A 22,605-nucleotide genomic window follows, 5' to 3' on the forward strand; every position below is an offset into this window, starting at 1 on the left:
GCTTCCTTCTATATGTGGATCTGAAAGTGTCCCATTTCTCTTCTGGACCCAAATAGACTGAATGGGTGTCACGTGACCTGCCGAACAAGACTTTCAGGACACACACACACACACGCACACACACACACACACACACACAGGTCTCCAGCGATAATCATAGACTGTCCCCGATGGTTACCATGGCAAACACATTCATGGACCACTTGACGTCCATATAGCCTTTTCATCTGAAAATCACTGTACTGATGAAAGACAGACAGATGCTGCTCTAGTTCACAGAACACACGGCGAAGATGACCCGCAACAATTACTAAGAAATATACATCTGTTATTTCTCACAAAAGCACTTATCTCGCCACTTATCTCGTCTTGCTCATTAATGGATGGCTTCCCACAAAGCTGCTGTGAAATCACATGTATAGTAAAGGGTTTATAAATAATACAGAAGCAGCTCCATTTCTAAAGTCAACATAGACAGCACACTTCTAAGGAAGCATCATAGTTAAAGGAACACTCCACTTTTTCTGAAAATAGGCTCATTTTCCAACTCCACTAGAGTTAAACAGGTTAGTTTTACTCCATTCAGCTGATCTCAGAGTCTGGCGGTAGCATTTTTAGCTTAGCTTAGCATAGATAATGAATTCTGATTAGACCGTTAGCATTTCGCTCAATCTCGCTGTAACTACAGAAGAGACTAGCTTTAGATAGGAGAAATATAGAATCTCTTTGGTCATTTTTGAGCGAGATGCTAACAGTCTACTCAGATTCATGATCATTCTATGCTATTCTATGCTAAGCTAAGCTAAATTGATTGGAAAATGGTAAAACTCAACTGTTTAACTCAAGGGGAGTTGGAAAATTATCCTATTTTCAGAAAAAAAGTGGATTGTTCCTTTGAAACTTACATGATTTATAACACTCTAGCTGGGGAATACGTTTTTGTAATCCTATTTAAGCATAAATAAGCCTATTCTTAAAAATTAGGAAAAAATATAGTAAATATAGTCATTTTTAATTAAAAGATGATAGATTTAGGTATTGTATTTCCATATATTTGAATGTTATTTTATAAACAGTCTTGTGAATTATAATGTGCATTAGCTGAAATGAGGAAGGATGCAGAAAGTTGCTGCTTACATTTTGTTTGACAGATATGCAACTGAATAGATTAAAAAAACAAATAATCAGACATAAAGGTGATTTCACATTTTATTGTGATTAAACAATATTATATATGTGACACACAGTCTGACTGTACGTGTTCCAGTAGGCTACATTACAGATATAGGCCTATAGATCTGGACGTGAGTGAATGCATCAGTAATATATAGTTGAGTGTGTGAGTGTGTGCGCATTTATTCACAGAGCTGACTGAAGCTTCAGTGACCGTGATAAAGTGTTGATTAGTGTTGTGATCTCTATGTGAAAAAGTGCTTTAGACAGACAGAGAGAGAGAGACAGTGTAAGAAAGTGTAAGTATGCGCGCGCATCACCCCGCCTCAGGCGTGTGTATGTCAGAATGCGCGTGGGCGTGCATGTGAGCGTGCTGCGTGTGTGTAGCGTCTGGCAGCGACGGCGTCTCCAGCGCTCCCTCTGAAGGGTACAGCTGCAGCAGCGCCCCCTCCTGGCTGCTCTCTTTACTGCACGACTGGCAGCTGCAGTGAAGGATGCGCTCCACTAGCTTATCCACACGCGGGGCTTCATCGCTGCCGGCACAGTCCAGAGTCACCTGTAAACACACACGGTTTGATTTGACTTCAATACTGTTCACTAACATGCTTGCGACAATCTATTCAATGCCAAAAGAAGCAATTGGCAGCAATATAGAAACCAGAGGAAATTCATTTCGGTGAAAATTGTAGATCTGAGATTTTCCATATGAGCTTCAGCGATGCATTATGCAACTCTAGCTGTGTTACCATTACCCTTTAAATTGTGCAAATTGAAATTGCGAAATGAAAATACGGCCAATGCTAACATGTAAATTTTGCAAAAACATTTTTACTCTCACATGAAGTGGTTTTTCAGTCAGTTCGAAAAAGGAATATTTTACGCTGCATTGTCAGAAGCGGCTCTGTCAAGTGTGGTGGCTGCTATATGCATAAACCTACCAACTTCGGTTATCACAAGAGAAAAAAATGCATAACATTGGTTCATGCAAATGCTGCCATTTCGCTATAGTTTTTAATCAACATTTATAAAATATCACAATAGTTTTTTGCAAATCTGTCATGGAAACCCAGCTACTGTTCACTAACATGCTGCGACGCAGTAATGCAACAATCTTTTCCACATTAAAGGCAACAATTTTCGGCAACAGAGCAACCAGATGACATTCATGTTGGTGAAAGCTGGAGGTTTGAGGGAAACGTGAGCTTCGATGCAGCGATGCATTATGCAACCAGAGGTCACACATGGGCTGTAATGCCTCTTGAAAACTTGCTGCAAATACTGTGACAAAATGCTTGTGATGTTCCTCATTTGTAAGTCACTTTGGATAAAAGCATCTGCCAAATGAATATATGTAAATGAAATGCAAATGCGGAGAAAAACATGTCTATTTAAGTTAAGAGTCCTTTTATGTTAATGTGCTGCTTGCAGAAAATACACTTTTGAGACTAATGTTTTTAACTGAATAATGCTTTATGGCAAAACATTGCCTGTTGGTAAAACTCAATATAAACCAACAACACACCTTTAAAAATCACAAACTCTCATGGAAAAAATGACATTCGGTGGCTGTGAAAGTACCCTGTACTCTTTTAAGGAGGAAATCTCAGTGGTCTTAAATTAAAGCCAAACATGTTCTGATTGGCTGTGGTTTTGTTTTTCTTGAAATTATGCTGGAAACCCGCATGGCGTCTGGTTAGGACACTGTGTAACGTTAGTCTACAGTTAGCGAGTGTCGGTAATGCGGGTCAGATCAGGTTGCTGTCACATTACTGCAGGTCTTTGTCAACACAAGCCCGAGTCTGTTTTATTTACCAAACGTGAACTGCTTTCTATTAAAGCCAGATTGTATAAAAGAACATAATAAGTAGCAGAGAGTGGCCCCTTTGAGTCAGCGGATAACGCTAGGAGAGGTCTCGCAAACAGAACATGATGTTTCTGAGTAAATATAGCAAAACCTTTTCAAGTCGAACTGAACCTCAACATTCTTTGTGCGTCACAAGGTTTAATTAGCATCAATACAACGATTGCCAGAGCTCAACGGGTGAGAAAGAGGGCAAACAAAGTGATTATTTTCATATGTTGATATCTCGCACACACTTCCCACGTGTTTCTCTGGCAAAATCGCCGGTGGTCAAACATTCCCGTCTTCTGCCAGGCAAAGCAAAATAAACTCCAACACTAGAGGGCAGCTGAGCAGCCAGAACTAAAGCCCACCACAAAATACTGTAAATACACAAAATCAACACACACTCACGCATGACAGTGAAAACACGGCGTGTTCTCTGCACAAGACAGATGAGTGTGTTTGTTGTCTTTCAACATGCCTCATAAAGAGTCACTCAAGCTTCACTGCGAGTCCATCAATCATTGTGCTGGAAGTTAAATAGGTATTGCGGTTTCCTTCCAGCTCTTGGTTGTTACAGCACACCACACGACAAGACACGCGGCATGCGGCTGGACACATTTATCACTCCGGCTGAAAGAGTAGCTGCACGGGTTCTCAAATGTTTTGAGAATGCACTATAATGCCAGGGAAGTCACACTCAAATCACTTGAATCACAGTATTACTGCAGTTTTGACTAGTGCATATGTCAATTTGCATGCAGTATCTATCTATTGCAGCACAAATACTACAATTTGGACTCAGTACTTATGGAGTACCCATTACTGCAGCACAAATATGATGGGAATATTTATCACGTTTGCAATTTTCAAATTGCAGTTTTCAAAACTACAACTAAAGTGACAATTACGATGAAGTATTTGACCGGTTTTTACTATTGCAACACAAATATGGTAATTCAGTCAAAATATTTGTGGTTTACCATTTTCACAATGGCTACAAAAGTGTCAATTTGGATTACTTTTTTTTTTTTTTTTGCATCACTATTGCTGCAAAAATGATATAATTTACTTGCAATATTTCTGCAGTTTGCCATTTGCACAATTCGAGCAAAAGTGACTATTTAGATGCAGTACTTATGCAATTTTCACTATTGTAGCACAAATATGATAATTTTGATGCAGTCTTGTTTGAATTTTCTGTAATTTTCACAATAATCACCAATCCACTTTGAGCGTAAACTAAATGAGCCAATCCACATTGGCATGCGATTATTGCATCCAACTGCTGCTGATCACAGCGTGAGCATAAGTAGGCAGCAGGTGCAGCACATATTCAGCTTTTCACTTCAGAGGTGAGTGATCACATCGTTCTGCTCCTGACTACTCTACTGAGAGAAGAAGATTGAGCGAGTTCAGTGTGTTCTTTGAGAGCTCTTTGTGTTCCCTAGTACGGCACTTCAGTGGTTGTGGTTTCCCATGTTAAGTGGGTTGCATCATCAGGCTGCACTACCCGTTTGTGAATGAGTCATGGTCTCATTAAAGGAAGATGTTCATCTCGGAGTCGCGGGCCAAGTTCCTTTTCCTCAAAGGGGCGGAGCTCCATTTCCTTTGCCTCAATTTTGTTTTCGCCACGCCGGCAGTCATGCGGAGGGTTACTTCAGGCAGTAGCACGGGCGGTCTAAGGGTAACGGTGATGGCAAACCCTCCAGGGAACCAACCCTCGGGGGCCCAACAATCCTCTTGCACTCCGCAACCAGTTGAGCTGCCAATGGAACGTGCTGGGCCCTCTACAAGGAGCGTACCAGCAGTATCCTCTGGCGCTCCTCCCAATGACCGGATGTGAATCGCTGCATTGGAGGGTGAGATGGAGCATTCTTGTGAGGAAAATTCGGCTGCACTGCTGTCCTCCGGGACTGTAGCAATGCTTGATAGATCTGGAAATAATGGCTATGCTTCCTTAAGCACTGAGGGACCTGCATGAGGGTGGTCGGGTTCCGGAAGTTTAAAAAAAGCTCTTAACCGCAGCTGATCTCGCTCTCCAAGCAACAATGGTCACTGTAAATTCACTGGGTCATGCGATGGCCACACCTGTGGTCCAGGAGCTATACCTCTGGTTGTGTCTGGTTCTCTGAGTTCCAGACTGGCCTTTTTTCGGTGACACAGTTGAGAACATTGGCCATAGGCATTCCCCCCTTCGGCCTGGTGGGCAGCAGCTGTCTCCACCCGCCCCCCTGTGTCTGTGCCGCATCCGTAGCAGCCTCAAGCAAGCGGCGCCGTGGTACTGGGCATAGACAGGTGACCAAGAAAGAGAAGGATTGCTCCCCTACCTTCCCGGGAGGAGGGCCGGATGGGAATCTGGTTTCCAAAAATCTCAACAGGAGAGCGGTTTTCTCTGTCTCTGGGTCCCAAGAGTGCATGGAGAGTCAGCAAAACGACATGAAGCAAATCAGCAGCAGGTGGTTCAAGAGTGTCGTCAAAGGCCCTACTCATGCACCCTCTTCAAACCGTGGAAGCAGGTAAGTGTTGCACTGCACACTCAGACCCCTCTTCAGGTCCCTATGTTCTTCCTCACTGCCCCACCACGGGTACTTTGATGGTCCTGCTGGTCCAGCTTGTGTGGTGTCTTGGTACTTGGCTCCCCTTTACCATCTTGCTGGACAATTGGACTCAGCTATGCGTTTCAGTTCACGTAACCCCACCCCAAAGTTCAGCGGCATCCGATAATTCTCCTGTCTTGCATGTGGAGATCGCAGTCCTACTGGCAAAGGATGCAATAGAGCTGGTACCTCCAACTGATATGGAGCTGGGGTTTTACAGGCTCTACTTCATTATTCCCAAGAAAGGCAGTGGGTTACAAAAGATCTTGGACCTGCGTGTCTTGAACCAGGCCCTTCACCGGTTACCATTCAAGATGTTTACACAGGAATGCATCTTCGGGTGCATCTGTCCCTGAGATCGGTTGCATACTTTCATGGGTCAATCCTTCCGCAGCACAGACCATTGCTGCGTTTTGTGTCTGAAAGACAAGCCTATCAGTACGAGCTCCTGAGAAAAGGGCATTCACATTTACAACAACCTCGATGACTGACTTGTACTAGCTCAATCTCAGAATCAGTTGTGTGCAAACAAGGACTTGATGCTTCCGCACCTCAGCCGGTTTGGCCTTCTGGTCAACTGGGAAAGGAGCAAACTCTCCTTGAAGAGCAATCTCTTTTCTCAGTACGTAGTTGTACTCTGTCAAACAGACAGCATGCTTCATGCAAGAACGTGCTCAGTTGGTGTTGAACTGCTTGAATACATTCAAGAGCAGGATGTGGTCCCACTGAAATAGTTTCAGAGGCTTCTTGGTCATATGGTATCTGCAGCGGCAGTCACGTCACTGTGGCAGCTTCATATGAGACCTCTTCAGCACTGGCTCCATGGTTGAGTCCCGAGGAGGCTGTGGCAATAGGTCACTCGCCAGGTCTGAGTTATACTGTCCTGCCACCAAACCTCCACCCCTTAGTCAGTCCAGGCAGGAACGCCCCTAGAACAGGTCTCCAGGCGTGCTGTGGTTCACACGGATGCTTCTACCACTGGCCAGGTCCTGCTCATGGCACCTTACTGGACCACTCGGACTTGGTTCCTGGAACTGATGCTCCTCATGACAACCCCTCTTTGGCAGATTCCTCTGAGGAAGGATCTACTGATGGGGCATAAACATCATGTCTGGTCCCTGGATGGGATGCAGAGGTTCTAGGTGACCTATCCCAAGAGTTAGTTAACACAACGGGGCTTCTACAACATTCCTGTCCTGAGAGGTACAGGTACATTTTCCCATTGTTATCCAGTACTACTGAGTGGTTAGTGTCATAGCAGCAGTAGCTGGTGTTCTTGTGGAAAGCCCTGGCCTGTGCCTAAAAATAGTGGCGCAGGAGGCTTCCTCAGGACACTGGAAGGGAAGGGGCAGTACCTATGTCCCTTTGTTAAGGATCCTACTTCGTCGGTCCAGCAACATGACATTGAGAGTGACTGACTGAAAGGGATCATCTCGGTTACCTATTGTAACCCTTGTTCCCTGAAGGAGGGAATGAAGATGTCATGTCCCATTGCCACAGCTTCTGAACCTCTGCTGAGCGGCCGGGTCACCGGTTTGACTCTTCAGCGAATACCTGAATATGTGCTGCACCTGCTACCTACTTATACTCATGCTTTGATCAGCAGCAGCTGGATGCAATAATCGCATGCCAATGTACATTGGCTCGTTTAGTTTACACTCAAAGTGCAGTAGTCTTTCTAAGCGAGATCCCAGTTCGTCGGTCATCCGACGTGACGTCTCCATTCCCTCCTTCAGGGAACGAGGGTTACAATACTTAACCGAGACGATTTCACAACTGCATCAAAAGTGACCATTTGGATGCAGTTTTCACTACTACAACACAAATATTATGATGTATTTATAATATTTCTAGAGTTTTCACTACTGCAGCTAAAGCATGGCAGTTTGAACACAATATATCTGACACTTTCACTGCTGCAGTATACTGTATGCAGTCCAAAGGAACATGTCGTATTGGTGTGAACATTTTAGAGTCCAGCTCATAAAAGTGTTTGTAGTTCACTCAGTGAGATTAATGGTGACACACTCACCACCTCCCACTGTGTCTGCGCTGGCATGCAGGAGTCACAATGGACCAGAGACTCGGTGGATTGTGGGAAGGTGTTGGGCACACTGTAGCTGAAACACTGACCCAGACAGGCCCTGAAAAACACAAGACAACACTGTTAGGACCATCTACAAAGCCCACAACACACATGATAATAGATGCGCAGCTCAAGTATGGCAATATTTAATAGCTGAATGTTTATTTTGGTCAAACGAACACAGATAAACATTCAAGAATTCCCCAATCTGGACAACAGTGTGTGTGTGTGACCTGTTTTGGATGGATCGTGGCGTGCAGCCCGTGTGTCCGACGATCTGCGTGATGTTTTTGGCTTCACACCAGGCACTCTTGTCAGGGAAGAGTGCGAGGCGGTTGATGTGAGCGTGAGGAGCCGCGCCGCAGAACTCAAGCAGCAAACACGCCAACAGAACGCGCAGCCACATCGCCAAACCTGAAAAGACTGCAAATCATTGGAAATCAGAGTTAAGAAGAATGCATCTGCTGCTTTTCTAAACCACATATTTCTTGTTTTATTAGAGCAGTTCCCTCTGCTGAATGTTCTGGCCGGTTTCGCACCGATGGAGAGTAATCAACTCTTCACATGGCCAGAAACTGGCTCACAATCACAGAACGAGGCACAAGAACAATGTAGTTCACTCGGTCCAGAACACCAGAGAGAGAGAGAGACAGGCAGAGAGAGAGACAGACAGAGTCTGATACCACCTGACTCTAATAAAGCATGCGTCTTAAAAGCCTCCTCTGTTTTATGCCAAAGCGAACAGACGCAGTTTAAACAGCATGTCCACAAGAAACCAAAAGACAAAAAAAAAACACTACCAACAGATCTAATGTTACATTTCAAAGAGAAACAGAAAGAGAGAGAGACAGACACAAATAGTCTCTTTTGGTTTTGTGACATTAAAACTACTTCTCAACTTAAACTTCAAAAACAAGAAACGCTGATTACCAACCAATTAAACAGAGTCAAACAAACACTTCAGCAGAGTTCAATGAGGAGATCGGAGTCAGACTCACGGTTTCTCGAGCGTCTCTGTGTCTGGTGTCCCGCTGACGGATCTCATATGGTGATTAACGGACAAATCGCCCTGTTATGACCTGCTGGAGTTAAACAATTACATCACCAACACACACACACAGTCAAAAGAAATGCAATGAGTCGCTCCGTGTCTCTCTAACACACAGCCAGCGGAGCCGTTCACTGCGTCTGCCCAGCGCCGAGTGTGTGTGTGTGTGTGTTTTGGGGGCGGGTCAGACATGAGGTGTGTGTGTGTGTGTGTGTGTGTGTAGGCGGGCAGATGATGATGCTGGTGGATTTGGCAGGTCAGAATCTCCTGCAATCTGATCTGAATCTTCACCAGCATCCAGAACAAACTCAAACTCTCAGTATGTGATCCCTGTCTCGTGGTCTTACAGTGATCTGAGCGTCCGCTAGGACAGAAACCACCATGTTTCTACCGTCTGATACCATCACGGCACTTGATAAAGGAGGCCAACACTGAGTTTCAAATGGAATTATAACTTAAGACATGTTTTTCGCACTTTCTATCTTCAGTGGAACACAAAAGGAGATGTTTATCCAAATGGTCACGCTGCACTTTTCCACTCAAAGTTGCTAAACTGCTAAAAATGCCAAAAAAGGAGTGCTTTATACAATAAATAATCATTTCGTATCAGCTTTTCACAGTAAAAAGGCAGTGTCTAAGATTTAATAATTTTAGTTCTAACTGGAACTTCACAATAATGTAGCGTTGTTAAATTAAATTACTCAGTGACTTCATTTGATAGTTTCATGTTTAGTTCAATTTGATCAATTTTACTGAATATGAATAGTTTTTAAAGCATCAGCAAGCTCTTCAGATCGTAACAGTCTTCTGAAGAATGGTCCACTAGATTCTTAAAAGAATGCATTTTTGCGTTTACAAATGCAACATCCAAGCCAGTGTAATAATAATAAAAACATGCAAGGTTTAGAGATGTTTCTAAACCATTCGTTTTTTATTCTGAGCCTATGGTGTTGCCTGAGAACATTGGGTTATAAAGTTGTTTTTGGTTTATTCTGCATGGTTTTATTTCTGATATTATTTTAATTGTTTATAAACAGTACAGCACTTTGTACAACACTTGTTGTTTCCAAATGTGCTTTATAAATAAACATGAACTTAAAAACAAGCACATCTTAATTGTGATTAATTTGTGAGGAACGGAGAGCAAATCATCCTCACATTACTTCAGAACAACTGAAATGTAACACACGAGTGGTTTTACCTTTCACTTTCACTCTATGTGCAAGAGCAGCATGAACATGTGGCTAAATATCTTCCGCAGAAGAAAGAACATCAAAATAGGGTTGAAACGACATGTGGGCGAGTAAATGATGACAGGACGATCATGTTTTATCTGAACTATCTCTTTAAGATTCAGATCAATCAATCGACATGTGCTGTGATGCATGAACGTCTTGAATTCCTGCGCTGTCATGACGTGTGTGTGTGTGTGTGTGTGAGGGATTAGCGTGCTCCAGCAGAATCTGTCAGACAGGCACTAACACGTTCACCTGTCTGTCTCTCTGCAGGTGAGGCTCTGGCATCATGTTCTCTCACCTGTTAGTAATAAGTTCTGAGTTTCTAGAACATTCCTGACATTCTGCTGCACCAGGGGGCTGTTATAGACATATATATAAACACGCACACTCGATATATAAAGACACACACACACACACTCTCATGTGAACATAATCACGGCAGCTTATCAGAGCCTGCAGCGGTGTGTATGGCATGTGTTTGCGGTCGTGTTGGAGTGTTAATATGGCAGACTAGCGTTTGATTTCTGTAATCTGTTCATCTCTCTCTCTCTCTCTTTCTCTCTCTCCTGCAGGTGCTGAATCTGGCTCTTATTCCAGAGCAGCGGGAGTCCGGCTCACACACTCATTAGCACACAAAACACACTCTCTGTAAGCACTTCATCATGCACTCAAACACGACGCCTGTTCGCCTGTCAGGACTCCGGCCGGCCGCTCATCCAGCAGATGGAAGTGATGAAATCCAGCAGCGATGATGATGATGATGATGATGATAAAGAGACTCTTCTACCGGTCCTGTGAGAACGAGATAAGCAGATGAATATATGAACGCACACACTGACTCATGATGAAACTCTGAAATCACACACATGTAAGCCTCCGAATGATGTGGAGATGGAAACATGTGACTCAGATGAGAACCCTCTCAAATCTGTGTCTAGATTCCAGGCAGGACATTCACGAGGTGCATCATGGGACGCTTTTATGTCATAACAAAGTTACTAAAACTAATCAGTGCCAGAACCCACAAACACACATTTTAATAATATTTTTTAGTGCTTTTTGTTTTGGTGCTTTAATGTGATTAACCCGAGGACTAAAAAACATCCTGTGGGCAACAGTGTAACAACAGCTCAATTCTGTGATAGAGCTCTCACTGTCTGCGGCTTTATTTTAGGGAGAAAATATTACATATTTTATAAATCAAAAAAACAAATAAATAAATAAATGTTATATTATTTATTAGATTATAAAAATATATATACATTATTTTCATATTTATACAGTATTTAATAATAATATATAAATATTTAATATATGTTATTCAAACATATTGCCATTGTTACTTTACTATCTGATACAATTATCTCTCTCTCTCTCTCTCTCTCACACACACAAACACACACACACACACTCTCTCTCTCTCTCTCACACACACACAAACACGCACACACACACACACTCTCTCTCTCTCTCTCTCTCACACACACACACACACACACTCTCTCTCTCTCTCTCTCTCTCTCACACACACACACACACACATACACACACATACACACACATGTGGCCAGCATGTTTTAATGACAGTTGGGGGGAGGTCTGACAGTGACCTCTGACCTCTAAACCTGTAAAAAACACATGTCAGCCACACGTCTCAAGAACGAGAGTGAAGGTATTTACTGGATAACAAATGCATGAATTTCAGTTCAAATAAAATACAGTTAAAGCATTAAACTGTAAACTGGTATTACCATGTTTTACCAGGCATTTGTTTAGCACATACATGTTAATCATGCAGTACTGTAGTAAATATGAAAACACTATCGTATGAGCACAGTAAAGACTTGATGAAGAGCTCGGTCCGAACACAAATCCTGTCTGAAGAGCCGCACCCAGAAACTCTCTCTGCGCTCCTCTAATTGGATTCAGAGTCGCTGGGCACGGCGTCCCGCTGCTGCGCCTATTACACAACTTACAAATGTCAAACAAAACCGCAAAACACCAAACAACATCCCCTCAACTTCATACCACCAAACTCACCGGATCCAGCTGCTCCCCCCTCAGACCGCGGAAAACAACAACTACACACTGCATACAAGCTTTAGAAACAATAAATGAACGCCGTAGACCTCGTTATCCACCTGATTTTTAACGTTATAACAGGCACGGGCATTTGGAACTTTAAAAAGTCCAATTGAGAAAACAGTATTCCACGGAGAGTGCACAGTATAAAACTGCAGAAATAGTAAAACAGATTCACTGCAATTAAGTGGAGCAACAAAACTGACTGCTAATATTTATTTCAGAAATGTACAATATAAACAGAATTTCATGAAACTCATAATTACGTCTATTTTCCTTGAATTCTGAGTTTATATCTCACAATTATGTTTTTTTCTCGCTATACAGAGTTTACATCTTACAGTTCTGTCTTGCATATTACTATTCTTATTTTACATCGCACAATTCTGTCTATTTTCCCTGAATTCCTATTTTACAGTTGGCAATTGTGACTTTTTTCTCCCAAATGAGTTTACATTTCGCATTTCTGACTTTTTTCTTACACATCCATTTGTAGATCTCGCAATTCTGACTTTTTTATTACATTTCCGATTTTACATGTCGCAATTCTGACTTTATTCTTACATTTCCGATTGTACATCTCGCAAATCTGACTTTTTTCTTACATATCCGATTGTACATCTCGCAATTCTGACTTTTTTCTTACATTTCCGATTGTACATCTCGCAATTCTGACTTTATTCTTACATTTCCGATTGTACATCTCGCAATTCTGACTTTATTCTTACATTTCCGATTGTACATCTCGCAATTCTGACTTTATTCTTACATTTCCGATTGTACATCTCGCAATTCTGACTTTATTCTTACATTTCCGATTGTACATCTCGCAATTCTGACTTTTTTCTTACATTTCCGATTGTACATCTCGCAATTCTGACTTTATTCTTACATTTCCGATTGTACATCTCGCAATTCTGACTTTATTCTTACATTTCCGATTGTACATCTCGCAATTCTGACTTTTTTCTTACATTTCCGATTGTACATCTCGCAATCCTGACTTTTTTCTTACATTTCCGATTGTACATCTCGCAATTCTGACTTTATTCTTACATTTCCGATTGTACATCTCGCAATTCTGACTTTATTCTTACATTTCTGGCAGCTTGCTGTCTGGTGCAGTCTTAACAACCTGGAGCTGAACACGCTCAAAACAGTGGAGATGATCGTGGACTTTAGGAGAAACCCACCTGCACTTTCCCCACTCACCATCATGAACAGCACTGTGAATGCAGTGGAGTCATTCAGATTCCTGGGAACCACCATCTCTCAGGACCTGAAGTGGGACAATCACATTGACTCCATTGTAAAAAAGGCCCAACAAAGGTTGTATTTCCTTCGCCAGCTGAGGAAGTTTAACTTGCCACAGGAGCTGCTGAAACAGTTCTACTCAGCCGTCATTGAGTCTGTACTGTGTACTTCTATAACTGTCTGGTTTGGCTCAGCAACAAAATCAGACATCAGAAGACTACAGAGAACTGTTCGGACTGCTGAAAGGATTATTGGTGCTCCCCTGCCCACCCTTCAAGAACTGTATACATCCAGAGTGAGGAAAAGGGCTCATAAAATCACTCTGGATCCCTCACATCCAAGTCACCCCATCTTTGAACTTTTGCCATTGGCCGGCGTCTCAGAGCCGCAAATACCAGAACAGCAAGGCACAAGAACAGTTTCTTCCCCCAGGCAATCTACCTCATGAACAGTTAAATGTTCCCCACTTATGCTTATGCAAACAAAATTGCAACATCCTTATATTTATTTGTTACCCCTCCATCCTAGTACATCCCTGCATCTTTTTCAATCCTATCCCATTTTCATTTATAGCACAATTGTTTATACACTTATTTATTTGGCTACATTTTTTTTTTTTTTTTTTTTTTTTTTTTTTTGTCTGTGTTGTTGTTGTCTCTGTGTACTGGAAGCTTATGTCACTAAAACAAATTCCTTGTATGCGCAAACATACTTGGCAATAAAGCTCTTTCTGATTCTGATTCTGATTCTGATTTCCGATTTTACATCTCGCAATTCTGACTTTTTTCTTACATTTCCGATTTTACATCTCGCAATTCTGACTTTTTTCTTACATTTCCGATTGTACATCTCGCAATTCTGACTTTATTCTTACATTTCCGATTTTACATCTCGCAATTCTGACTTTTTTCTTACACTTCCATTTGTAGATCTCGCAATTCTGACTTTTTTCTTACATTTCCGATTGTACATCTCGCAATTCTGACTTTTTTCTTACATTTCCGATTGTACATCTCGCAATTCTGACTTTATTCTTACATTTCCGATTGTACATCTCGCAATTCTGACTTTATTCTTACATTTCCGATTTTACATCTCGCAATTCTGACTTTTTTCTTACATTTCCGATTGTACATCTCGCAATTCTGACTTTATTCTTACATTTCCGATTGTACATCTCGCAATTCTGACTTTATTCTTACATTTCCGATTGTACATCTCGCAATTCTGACTTTATTCTTACATTTCCGATTGTACATCTCGCAATTCTGACTTTATTCTTACATTTCCGATTTTACATCTCGCAATTCTGACTTTTTTCTTACATTTCCGATTGTACATCTCGCAATTCTGACTTTATTCTTACATTTCCGATTTTACATCTCGCAATTCTGACTTTTTTCTTACATTTCCGATTGTACATCTCGCAATTCTGACTTTATTCTTACATTTCCGATTGTACATCTCGCAATTCTGACTTTATTCTTACATTTCCGATTTTACATCTCGCAATTCTGACTTTTTTCTTACATTTCCGATTGTACATCTCGCAATTCTGACTTTATTCTTACATTTCCGATTGTACATCTCGCAATTCTGACTTTATTCTTACATTTCCGATTTTACATCTCGCAATTCTGACTTTTTTCTTACATTTCCGATTGTACATCTCGCAATTCTGACTTTATTCTTACATTTCCGATTGTACATCTCGCAATTCTGACTTTATTCTTACATTTCCGATTGTACATCTCGCAATTCTGACTTTTTTCTTACACTTCCATTTGTAGATCTCGCAATTCTGACTTTATTCTTACATTTCCGATTTTACATCTCGCAATTCTGACTTTTTTCTTACATTTCCGATTGTACATCTCGCAATTCTGACTTTATTCTTACATTTCCGATTTTACATCTCGCAATTCTAACTTTTTTCTTACATTTCCGATTGTACATCTCGCAATTCTGACTTTATTCTTACATTTCCGATTTTACATCTCGCAATTCTGACTTTTTTCTTACACTTCCATTTGTAGATCTCGCAATTCTGACTTTTTTCTTACATTTCCGATTGTACATCTCGCAATTCTGACTTTTTTCTTACATTTCCGATTGTACATCTCGCAATTCTGACTTTATTCTTACATTTCCGATTTTACATCTCGCAATTCTGACTTTTTTCTTACATTTCCGATTGTACATCTCGCAATTCTAACTTTTTTCTTACATTTCCGATTGTACATCTCGCAATTCTGACTTTTTTTTTTCTCTGATTTCGGAGTTTACATTCTGGAAATTCTTTTTTCTGTCACGAAGAAAAAAGTTTTTTCTGTGATTCTGAATGTGCAGTGCATTGTGGGAAACAGTATTTCATTTAGAGTACACAGTAGGCATACTGCAGAAACAGTAGAACAGACAGTGTATACACTGCAAGTGAGTGACGCAATAAAACTAAATAGACAGCTAACATGATTAGAACAGGAATGCTGTAGCTTTGTCGAATCATTTGTGCAGTTTCAGTGTCTCTCTGAGCCCAGATCTCAGAGCGTAAGAGCTTCAAGACTGCAGTTTGGCAGAGCGCAAGTTTAAAAACACACACACACACACACACATGTGCAAGCAGCAGCCCTGAGGGTAAAACCGCTCTCTAATCCTTCATTTCTCCATCCGTCCAGCTCATATTATCAGTCTGCCATCTTTTTTCACTTCTTGTCTTTTTTGCTTGAGATGTTTTATGATTCAATCTCGTCCAGGACAGAGAAGTTAAATCAAACACATTAAAAACACGTGTGGATCTGACCCTGACACGCCAGCACACACCAAACACACAGCAAGGCCTGAAACAAACCACGTCAACTAGCTACACAAAGAACGTGACCGCAACTCATAATGCGCTGCATTTTTAGCATTGTCGCATTGTTCGGCGCAACTCGGGGGAACTCTATCGCCCCCTTGAGTTCTGCGGTTTACTGCAAGAGCGCACATTAAGTATGTACGACAGGGCCAAGCCAAGCATGCGCAGCTGTGTTCCTGCGTCGAGGCCTGAAGGTTCGAGCCGCAGCAGTTTGACTGACACACACACATTCATAACACACCGTCAGAGCCAGAAACCAGATAAAACCCCATGTCATGAGACATCAGCTTTAGAGAGAAGAGAGGAATGATGCGACTCAGGGTTTTAATTACAGCAGACGTGCCCAGACGGATCCAAACGGCCCTGGATTAATCACTCCATCACATTCTACTCGGAAATATTCACATTTATAACCAACTGATATGGTCAGGAAACATTTCACGTTCTGTTTTGAGAACTTATATCACAAATCATACTATTACATCAATGCAAATAAAAACTTCACGGTTCCGGTTTACCTAATTAATGCAGCCTAAAAATCCTTTAACGGATTTGGATATTAAAAGCATATTAGTATGTTATGTGTAAGCCAGGTTAAAGAGATGGGTCTTTAATCTATATTTAAACTGCAAGAGTGTGTCTGCCTCCCGAACAATGTTAGGTAGGTTATTCCAGAGTTTTTCAGCGTTTTGAGAACGTAGCGGAGGTAGAGGTGAGCCAAAATCATCAACAAATAAAAGAACCAAAGACTTGCACTACTTCAGTCTGTGTGCATTGAGTTGATTTAATACACGAGTTTCACAATTTGAGTTTTCCATGATATTCTGATTTATTGAGATGCACCTGTATATATTAATATAATCATCTTTATTGTGTGTTGGGTTTGTTTTAATAATTTAAGAGCCTCCAGTGGTCCAGTAGTTATTCATACACAGACAAATCTGAATCCTGAAGCTGTTATTGATTAAAGCAGTTCATTCATTTTTCATCGTCTCATTCATTTCAATTGCTTAAACTTGATTTTTTTTTAAATGTATTTTTTAATGGAAATGTTATGAATTTTGACAATATATTAAACTAAAAGTGATTTAAATAGTTAATAAAAAAAATCAATTGATTGTTTTACTTATTGTTTTTTTCTCAAAAATCATGTATTTATGACAATTTTTTGAGACTAATGGTGATCCAAAGTTAATAAAATAAATACAATTTAAATAATTGTTTTATCTATTGTTTCTTTTCTCTTAGAAATCATGCATTAATTTATGAAAAATGAATTATGATGACAGTGGTGGTGGTTTAATTCACTTCCGGCTTCTTTTTGTTTGGATGTTATATTGTGTAATGTTATATTAAATTATATTTTACTTACATCACAGTCAAATACAATGCAAAATACAAAAGCTTTAAAATGTCGATTGTTTTGCTCAAACTCTGGTCTTGCGTTCTCATGACTGAAGTTATTTCAGGGTGAGTACTTCAACACGTCACACTAATAAATGAGGGTTCTCATAAGTAAATGGAAAAAACAATTACCAAATGTAAACTGTTTTAAAAATGAATTTCGTATGTTATTATCCTCCTTACATCTTGTAAAAATGCTAAACAAACTGTAGAAGCTATTTGTTATGCTGCTGAAATGTTTTTGATCCTGTAACACATATTTTATTATGTGAATAATGCCTTATTTTATTTATTTATTTTTATTTATTATTTTTCATTGTCAAATCTGCATTTTGTTGATGCCTTGTCCGTTTTTCTTATGCTGTTGTCTCCACGAGAGTTTGTAATAAACACTTTAATAAAAAAAAAAAAAAAAAAAAAAGGGTTCTGTTATTGTTTTGTGCTCTCTGTCGCCCTCTGCCGCCCGCGCCCCGCCCTCGTCGCTTCGCCACCCCCTTTTCTTCTATATTTGGCCATGCCTTACTAAAGCGCCTGTGATTGGTTCTTGCGGCCTAGGAGCTGAGTGACCCGGATTTGCAAGCGCCGCTGTGCGTCGCGCCCCTCCCCGCAGGATCCCGGATGAGGAAGTGCAGCGCTGACAGGGCTGGGTTCCGTCAGAGAGTCGAAGCCGAACCGCGTCCAAACAGACACGAACCGAGCCGCCCCGCGAGCCACAGCCGCCTCCGCAGCCTTCAGTCCCGCAGACACCGACACCGAGCGCCGCAGTCATGGTAAGATCCGCCGGGGACGCGCTCTGAGCCGATGCCCGTTTTAGGAAGAATCCGATCCGAGCACAGTACACACTGCATCAGCACACCCGAATAAACACCCGAGCCCGAACACTGACGGCTGCAGCGTGCTTGTTTGGGTTTAATGTGGCAGCTCTTTGAATGTTTTAGTGTTCGAGTCATTTGGCGAGTCAGCATTTGAAGATTAGTAACGTTAGGCTATTTATGTATCTTTAGTATTTGTGGTGTTTGATGTATTTTCTATATAATAATGTAACGCATATCATAATAATCCTCTTCTATGACAGCACTGTATGCGTGTGTTTTCATCATTTTAGTATTTAATTAGTCAGTCTACTCTTATTAAAACTCTTAATTTGAGTGTTCGTGTTTCTCTCCATGTAATGGACTTCAATGGGAACCAGTGAGCTGAAGATCAAATCAGATTAGGATTAGGACTCTTCTCAAGAGAAACCATCGCTCATTTACTAACAAAAATAAACATTTATATAGTGTTTAACCATAAATACTGGTCTCGCGCTAGCTGGACTTCAGGCATGACGCCATCACGCTGGAAATGTGTTTAAAGTGGTATTTTTGGTGTTTGTTTAGTGTTAGTCGGTTTAGTGTTTTACTATTACATATTGGGTTTGTGAGTTTAATATTTTGGGGGTTATTTTAGGGGCCAGTGTTTATATATCAGGGCCCGTATTCACAAAACATCTTATCTTCCCACCAAGAGTTTTCTCTTAAAAATTATTCCCAAAGCTGCAGAGACAAACTTCTAGTAAAGAACAGAGCGAAGTCAAAGGGGGCGGGGCTGACCTCGTTGCTGTGGATGATGTCATCGTGCTTACTAAATACGAGCACAGTGATTGGCTGATAGTCTCCATCTGAGATTTATTCAGGTTTAAAAAAAATTTTTTTTTAAAGTTAATTGCTGCATTCAAATAAAGATTTTAAAATGCAGGATAAGTGTCACTAATCAAACAAGTAAGTGTTCAGATAACTGCTAGCCTCTTCTCAAAAACAGTTAGCGGATCTGCATATAAACGACTTTAATTAACAGAGTAGAATAATCACGGCTGATAGTAATACATGTAAACATTACAAAACAACCTGGACTCAACAACAGCTGTTTTTTTTTTGTTTTTTTATGTTTATGTTCTGGGGCAGATTGCCTTAAACAGTTTTTACTGTTGAAACACTCTTAGAACAAAAAATGTTCTAAATTTAGTATCGACACGCCTATTATTTTAACTATTTTCTCCTGAATCAGCGTCTTATGATGTTGAAGGAGGGACATTAGTGTTATTTCGTTTTAATGTCTAGTATCTGAAGTACTTCAGCCAGTTTTTGCTGAAGGTGTTGGTGGTTTTGAATGTTTTGTTGAGGAGTTTGAGGGGTTAAGGTGGTATTTTGGGGGTTCAGTGTTTGAGGGTTTAAGTATTAGGCTTGAGGTTTGGGTCTTTAATACTTTAATGTTTAAGTGCTGGATCAGTATTTGAGGGTTTGGGTTTAATCATCAGAGTTCAGTATTTGTTATTGAATTTCGTATGTGAGGTATTTAGTGCTGGGTGTTTGTACTGTTTTAGGGGTGTTAGTATTTGAGGATTTAAGGTGGTATTTTTAATTTTTTTGAAAGATTGAGATGGAATAAGCTCAGTGTAAACTCAGACTGATGTTTGCTAGCGGCGTTAGGCTCTCGCAGTGAGCTAGCGAGCGCAGACGGTGTGTTCAGATGTTCTGCCGGGCAGGTGGTTCGTGTCTCCTGTGACCTTTGACCCCTCACACGCACACAGAGTGTAAACGGGTGTCAGGAGCCGGGGGTGTCACTGACGCGGAGCCGCTGTGTTCAGGGTCTTGTGTTTGTGCAGCAGTATGAGCTGTACGTTCTATTTGCATATTTCTAACTAATGTTTGTTCATTTTTATTTTTTACTTAACGAGTTTTAGTTATTTTAGTACCTTATCATATTTCATGGCGTGGCAGAGATTATTGTAATTTAACGAGGAGGTATTTCCATCAAAAGCCCACCAGAGTTTGCTCTTCATCATCATTATGATAACTGTGGATATTAACTGGACACAATAAAAGTGGATAATATACAGTGTGTTTTGGGGGACTTTAACAATCAGAAATGAGACCGACAACAGTTCTGAAGTTAGAATCAGATTTGAGAAATAGTGATTGTTTAATTGTAGTAAAAAAAAAAAAAAAGAAGTCTCTTCTGCTCACCAAGGCTGCATTTATTGATCAATAATAGTAAACAAGAAAATATTATAATGTAAACATCTGTTTTCTGTGTGAATCTGTGTTAAAGTGTAATGTATTTCTGTGATGCTCCGCTGTATTTTCAGCATCATTCCTCCAGTCTTCAGTGTCACATGATCTTCAGAAATCATTCTAATATGATGATTTACTGCTCAAGAAACATTTCTGATTATTATCAATGTTGAACACAGTTTATATTTCTGTGGAAACTGTGATATATTTTAATTTTCAACATAAAGTTCAGAAGAATGGGGTTTATTTGAAGAGGAAATGTTTAATGTGTGTGTGTGTGTGTGTGTGTGTGTTTCTGCAGAACGAGCAGCAGTTGGACTGTGCTCTGGACCTGATGAGACGTCTGCCTCCACAGCAGATCGAGAAGAACCTCAGCGACCTCATCGACCTGGTCAGTGTGTCTGGATCTGGTGGCTACGGTGACCTCTGAACAAGAGAGAAACAGACTAATATTAGCGTAGATGCCATTCTTCTAATGATGTAGCAAGTACATCAGGTGTTATGTGAAGTGTTTCCGGTTCCGGTTTACCTAATTAATGCAGCCTAAAAATCCTTTAACGGATTTGGATATTAAAAGCATATTAGTATGTTATGTGAATGCCAGGTTAAAGAGATGGGTCTTTAATCTAGATTTAAACTGCAAGAGTGTGTCTGCCTCCCGAACAATGTTAGGTAGGTTATTCCAGAGTTTAGGCGCCAAATAGGAAAAGGATCTGCCGCCCGCAGTTGATTTTGATATTCTAGGTATTATCAAATTGCCTGAGTTTTGAGAACGTAGCGGACGTAGAGGAGTATAATGTAAAAGGAGCTCATTCAAATACTGAGGTGCTAAACCATTCAGGGCTTTATAAGTAATAAGCAATATTTTAAAATCTATACGATGTTTGATAGGGAGCCAGTGCAGTGTGGACAGGACCGGGCTAATATGGTCATACTTCCTGGTTCTAGTAAGATCTCTTGCTGCTGCATTTTGGACTAGCTGTAGTTTGTTTACTAAGCGTGCAGAACAACCACCCAATAAAGCATTACAATAATCTAACCTTGAAGTCATAAATGCATGGATTAACATTTCTGCATTTGACATTGAGAGCATAGGCCGTAATTTAGATATATTTTTGAGATGGAAAAATGCAGTTTTACAAATGCTAGAAACGTGGCTTTCTAAGGAAAGATTGCGATCAAGTAGCACACCTAGGTTCCTAACTGATGACGGAGAATTGAAAGAGCAACCATCAAGTTTTAGACAGTGTTCTAGGTTATTACATGCAGAGTTTTTAGGTCCTATAATTAACACTTCTGTTTTTTCTGAATTTAGCAGTAAGAAATTACTCGTCATCCAATTTTTTATATCGACTATGCATTCCATTAGTTTTTCAAATTGGTGTGTTTCACCGGGCTGCGAGGAAATATAGAGCTGAGTATCATCAGCATAACAGTGAAAGCTAACACCATGTTTCCTGATGATATCTCCCAAGGGTAACATATAAAGCGTGAAGAGTAGCGGCCCTAGTACTGAGCCTTGAGGTACTCCATACTGCACTTGTGATCGATATGATACATCTTCATTCACTGCTACGAACTGATGGCGGTCATATAAGTACGATTTAAACCATGCTAGTGCACTTCCACTGATGCCAACAAAGTGTTCAAGTCTATGCAAAACAATGTTGTGGTCAATTGTGTCAAACGCAGCACTAAGATCTAATAAAACTAATAGAGAGATACACCCACGATCAGATGATAAGAGCAGATCATTTGTAACTCTAAGGAGAGGATATTGTGAGGATACCACCTTTTCTAGTATCTTGGACAGAAAAGGGAGATTCGAGATTGGTCTATAATTAACAAGTTCTCTGGGGTCAAGTTGTGGTTTTTTTATGAGAGGCTTAATAACAGCCAGTTTGAAGGTTTTGGGAACATATCCTAATGACAATGAGGAATTAATAATAGTCAGAAGAGGATCTATAACT

The 22,605-nt window shown here is 40.6% G+C and overlaps 2 protein-coding genes across 3 annotated transcripts in view; one reads left to right on the plus strand and one right to left on the minus strand.

Moving 5' to 3' along the window:
- Positions 1-1,196: 1,196 nt before the first annotated feature.
- Positions 1,197-8,923, minus strand: nbl1 (NBL1, DAN family BMP antagonist). Its single transcript, XM_052538304.1, has 4 exons — positions 8,701-8,923; positions 7,936-8,125; positions 7,649-7,760; positions 1,197-1,729 (listed from the first exon to the last, which is right to left on the minus strand). Exons 2-4 carry the CDS (start codon positions 8,106-8,108, stop codon positions 1,490-1,492), a joined length of 525 nt encoding a protein of 174 aa, XP_052394264.1. The 5' UTR covers positions 8,109-8,125; positions 8,701-8,923; the 3' UTR covers positions 1,197-1,489.
- Positions 8,924-18,164: 9,241 nt separating this feature from the next.
- The window catches only part of capzb (capping actin protein of muscle Z-line subunit beta), an 11,148-nt gene continuing 6,707 nt past the window's right edge, over positions 18,165-22,605 (plus strand). Inside the window, exons 1-2 of one of the 2 annotated variants that reach the window (XM_052539352.1) lie at positions 18,165-18,352; positions 20,937-21,026. In XM_052539352.1, the coding sequence (XP_052395312.1) occupies positions 18,350-18,352; positions 20,937-21,026 (93 nt within the window). In that variant the 5' untranslated portion in view covers positions 18,165-18,349. The remainder of the gene's footprint in view (positions 18,353-20,936; positions 21,027-22,605) is intronic. The other variant, XM_052539351.1, reaches the window with a different exon arrangement.

Source organism: Carassius gibelio, chromosome A22 (assembly GCF_023724105.1).
Source record: "Carassius gibelio isolate Cgi1373 ecotype wild population from Czech Republic chromosome A22, carGib1.2-hapl.c, whole genome shotgun sequence".
NCBI lineage: Eukaryota > Metazoa > Chordata > Actinopteri > Cypriniformes > Cyprinidae > Carassius > Carassius gibelio.

Bases quoted from the DNA above. Each gene is read 5' to 3' on its own strand.
- nbl1 (XM_052538304.1), bottom strand. From the start codon at position 8,108: ATGTGGCTGCGCGTTCTGTTGGCGTGTTTGCTGCTTGAGTTCTGCGGC. The intron at 7,761-7,935 runs GTCACACACACA...TGTGTTTTTCAG, and splicing joins CCACGATCCATCCAAAACAG to GGCCTGTCTGGGTCAGTGTT. The intron at 1,730-7,648 runs GTGAGTGTGTCA...GTGTGTTTACAG, and splicing joins CGCAGACACAGTGGGAGGTG to GTGACTCTGGACTGTGCCGG.